Source organism: Oryzias melastigma, linkage group LG17 (assembly GCF_002922805.2).
Source record: "Oryzias melastigma strain HK-1 linkage group LG17, ASM292280v2, whole genome shotgun sequence".
NCBI lineage: Eukaryota > Metazoa > Chordata > Actinopteri > Beloniformes > Adrianichthyidae > Oryzias > Oryzias melastigma.
Genome location: NC_050528.1, coordinates 922,963 through 927,750, shown reverse-complemented (window position 1 = coordinate 927,750; position 4,788 = coordinate 922,963). Strand labels below are relative to the sequence as shown.

General features: G+C 42.1%; 1 protein-coding gene across 1 annotated transcript in view; it reads right to left on the bottom strand.

The window, feature by feature from the left end:
* mfsd14a2 (major facilitator superfamily domain containing 14A2) overlaps positions 1 to 4,788 on the bottom strand; it is a gene marked incomplete in the record, with an annotated part of 12,621 nt that overhangs the window by 6,931 nt on the left and 902 nt on the right. Inside the window, 2 exon segments of the mRNA XM_024273677.2 lie at positions 1,874 to 1,936; positions 3,471 to 3,566. Of these exon segments, the coding sequence (XP_024129445.1) occupies positions 1,874 to 1,936; positions 3,471 to 3,566 (159 nt within the window).

The following is a 4,788-nucleotide window of genomic DNA, read 5'->3' as shown; positions in this document are numbered from 1 at the left end:
AAGTCTTCTTTAGTTTGTGGTTACAAAAAACAGCAGAAGACTCCACAAACGTTTAAGTCTGTTTTCTATTTATTGGTGGATCTACGCTATTTAAACAATAATAATAATAATAATAAATTTTATTTAAATAGCACCTTTCGAGATAAAAACCACAAAGTGCTTTACAGTAAAACACAGAATAAAACACAAAGTAAAACCAAATATAAAAACAGGACATAAACAGAGTTAAGAAAAAGCAATTTTAAAAAGATGTGTTTTTAGCTGCTTTTTAAAAGAAAACACTGAGTCAACAGATCTGAGGCTGAGAGGTAGAGAGTTCCAGAGGGATGGAGCTACTGCTGCAAAGGCTCTGTCACCCGTCCTGATTCCGTCTCAAGCACCAGCCTCAGTCCCTTCATATCCTAAACAAACGGGTTGATTGACAGAACCTGGGCGTGTCTGCATGGGGCGTTCACTGAGCAACAGCATAAACAGAAGTTTATCAGAGAAAATGTCCAACACCAGCACTGATCCTTAGAGAATCCATTGAATAAATAGCATCGACATTTTTCTGAGAAACTGCTTTGTTTTGCTGCAGATTGTATAAAAATGACAAAAGCGCAGTAACAGACTGAGTCAGGCAGAATGGCTGTTTGGGTCTGCTAATGTCCGGAGTTCAGTGAACGCACCGTGGCCCTGGGTTCTGTCCATCAACCTGTTTGTTCAAAGGTTTAAGGGAAATAAAAGGCGGAGGGCTTCGGCATGAGACGGAATTAAGGCGTTTGACAGGCGCAGATCCACTAATAAATACAAAAAATAGACTAAAATCAACTTTTGTGGAGTTTTCTTCTGCCAGTTTTGTTGTTAACTGCAAAATCAAGAGACTTAAAACAGAGGAAATCTCCGTGTAGGAAGGGAGAGGGGGACGATTCATTCTTCTTTCTTGATTATCTTGTTATTATAAGAAAACCAAAAAAGATCAGGTCGTTTTTGCTTCTATTCTATCATTAAAGTATAAAACATAACAGAATAAACAGTCTCAGTTGATTCCTCAGGTTGAGTTTCTCATATAAATCATGAGGGAGGTGTTTCACTTCATGACCCCAGACCCACCGGGCCGCGGACCGGTACCGGTCTGCAGAGAAACAAAGCCTCACAAACACTCGTGCAGTTTCATTTATAATCTGATTCTGAAGGAAGTTTTACTGTGAAAAACTCCTGGATTCTCTCCTCCACATCTGACTCGTTCACGACTTTCTGAAGCTGCTCCGACCCAAAAACCAGAACCTCAGAGCCACCAGCGCTAACAACAAACAAACGTATTCAAGTTTAATCTGGGAGAAAAAGGAAACGAAGAGTCTTTGACTTCAAAATAAAAGCAGCGTTTAACAGACCAACATCAGGAGTCTTTCCTCCAAATATAGATAGACCATAATAAAAGTAATGATGATGCAGCATATATTCATCAACCTGCTGTCTACTGTCATGAAGATGCTGCTAATAAATGAGACCGGACACATGCAGTCCCACGTGCACGCTCCTCTGACTGCTGGGAGAAAGACACCAGCCGGAACCGGGTCAAAGCTCCAAACCTGAAGAATTTCCTGCTGGTTTTAGAGGAAATCCAGAAGAAGCCGAGCTCTGAGCGACGGCGCTTCTGATTCTTCTGTGGAGCGGCAGGATGCAGAGGTAGACAGGTAGATTGTCTCAGGTACAGTGACATTAAAAGTGCTTCCTGGTCAGTGCAACACTGTTGGTGATGGGCGGAGCCTTTCAACAGGAACACACGCCCACCACAGGCTAATGAAGATAACAGAGGAGCTGAGCAGATTTAAGTTCAGGTGTTTTCAGGCATGCAGGTCACCTGTACGCTGCTACACAGGTGTGCTCTTACCTTCACCCCATGGATAAGGCCGTTCATCAGGAAGGTGTGCTGGGGGAAGGTCTGGTGTAATACCTGGAAGGCAAAACCAGACAAATTTATCCACAAATACTGTCTGAACCCCAAACAGACGCTCAGTTCCTTTAGTGTCAGCCGAACAACAAACAAATTAGAAAAAACATCAAAAACTGTAAGAAAATACTAAACTCTTCTTCACATATAGTAGTACTTCTCCTTCAAACTACATTCACTAAACTAAAAGAACGTAATAATCGATGGGTCTCCCTCCCAGATTCACCGCCACATCCTCTCAGATCTCAGTCAGCTTCTTTGCCGCCGCATTTCCTGTATGAACGCAGACGCTTCCTTAACGCAGACGCTTCCTTAACGCAGACGCTTCCTTAACGCAGACGCTTCCTTCATGCGTCTGAAGCATCAGCAGCGATGCAGCCGTCCCGTTCAGAGGTTTGGTTTAGAGCCCACAGAGTTTAAAACAATAAAATAATCAGCTTGAAGAGTCTGAACTGAAGCTACACAAACGCTTCAGGATCAACGCAACAACTGACAGAACACAACAGGGACGAGAAGAAACTACGACTGCTGCAAACAAACCGCGTTCAGACAAACCAGTTTCAAGGGTTTCTGGTGAGAAGAAGTTCTTCATGGTTGGACCCACAGGAACACAAAACACTGATCTGACTGAACTGAAACTTAAACCACTGAAAGCTTCAGTAAACAGTGAAACGTTCAGAACTCTGAGGGTCCAAACACACAGAACTGCTAACATCTCATGCAGCACGTGTCAAAGTCAAGACCCGGGGGCCGGATCCGGCCCTCCGAGTGATTCTATCTATGGAGACTCGGCTTCAGCTTCAGCGACACAGGACAGGTGTTGGTGCTGAACACAGCAGCTTGTTTTGGCTCCTCTCCTCCTGAGGGAGTCCGTTACCCAGACTCCTCTGCTGCTGGGCTCCCGTGAGCATCATCCTCAGGAGTTACGTCACAGATAAGATTTATGTCGGAAAGATTTAGTCATGCTTTGGTTTTTTTAAGGGAGCTTTTATACATCTGTGATTTAAAATGAGGCAGAGACTGTAAACGTCACCAGAAAGAATCATTATGATCACGTCTGTGAGGCTGTTTCAGACTCAGACTCACTGGAGGATTTCGGTCTGTTCTCATGAAGTAAAATGTGTCAACTTTAATAATTAAACATTTTAAATGATCGCTTTCAGCTAGTAAACTGGAGAGTAGTAACATGTTTGTAACACATCAATCCTTTAACGTGTTTCGGTTTGATGACTCAGAGAAAAGGATGTAAAGACGTCATGATCTGCTGTTTGACCCATCAGTGAACGGAGGAGAACCCATGTTCTCATCAGTCCCGGTCATTCAACCCTCGCCCCCACCCCCCACCCGATAAGGTTTCCAAACAAACCCGTGGTGCTGTAACAGCGTCAGAGTCCAGGTCCACACGAGTTCGTTCCTCCCAGGATAAAAACGTGCGTTAAACAAGGAGAACGGACGTTCTGGCAGCTGCAGGTGAAACCGGCCGGAGAGCACGGACATGGACACAGCAGCTGCGGTTCTGACGGACGTGCGGGCTTACCGTGAGCATCGGGGTGGTGAGGAGACCCCATGCAAAAAACTCCAGGAAGATGACCACCACAGCATGGTAAACGCTGGGCTCGCCGATTCCCTGAGGCTGGGCGGAGCCAAAAAAAGGTTGTTAGTACCAAACAGGAAAATTTAGAGCATCAGTTAAAGGAAACAAACACTGAAAAGGAAATGTTTGACATAATATTATGGTGAACGAAAGCAATTTGAATAAATAAATAAAAACAGTTTGTTTGGCTCAGGTTCAGTTCTAAAAAACTGTAAAGTGGGACAATGTTCGGTTCTAAAAGAACAAACTTTTACACAAAACGTTTCAAACTTACTGAGGAAATGACTTTAGGAACTCTATTTTACTGACAGAAAATCAAATGCATCTATGATCGATACACTAAAGCATTCCCGACACAATTATATTGGATGAGATTTATTTTCTGCAGTGAAACGTTCCTCCTGAACGCAGCGTCTCACTGCAGCTTTAAGCTTCATGCTGTCGTCATTAAATCCAACAAGAAAAACACAGAATTTACAACAATTACACTTGACTGAGGTTCTGACTGACCCGACAAATCTACACGTACTAACAAAGTCAAATGAGTTTACTTCTACATTTCAATTCAAAGATTGAAAAAACTTTATTGTAATTGTCAGAAATAGTTAAACTGTGGGTGGTCCACCAGCAGCAATGCATGGTAAAAAAAAAGTAAAATTAAATAAAAAGGAATAATTTAACAATTAACCAATTAGTTACAGTTTCACTGGATTTAATCTTGAAAATCTCAGATTTATTTGACTTAATTTGACAAACCGTGTACGTTTAAATGGTAAAACTGTATGTGGTAATACTACAACACCCTCTGGTACTACAGTACTACTACTAATAAAGTGGTTTGGGGATGATAATAATAAAAAATCTAATAAATCAAATAAAAAATGTTACGTTTTTTCTCTTTAGGAAAAACTAAAATATGAGAAAAGTCCAGTTTAGATTGTACTTCTTCCTGCACTCGTGTACGCATAACTTTATTATTTTATAATCATTTTCAAACCGATGTTTTTAGATCTTCTGTCTGACATGTTCACATATTTGAACCTAAAACAGAAACTTTACAGGAACTCCAGAGTCTTTCTGAGAGTTTCTCTGCTCACAAACATCACGGAGACTCTAAACTTGTTTTCGTTCAGCAACAATGTTTATTACTCTCGTTGTTTATGTGATGGAGCTGCTGACCAGATGTTACTCCTGAAACCCCACGTACCCCGCATAACCCTCCAACCCCCGGCGTGACCCTGAGCCCGCATCATGATGCGGG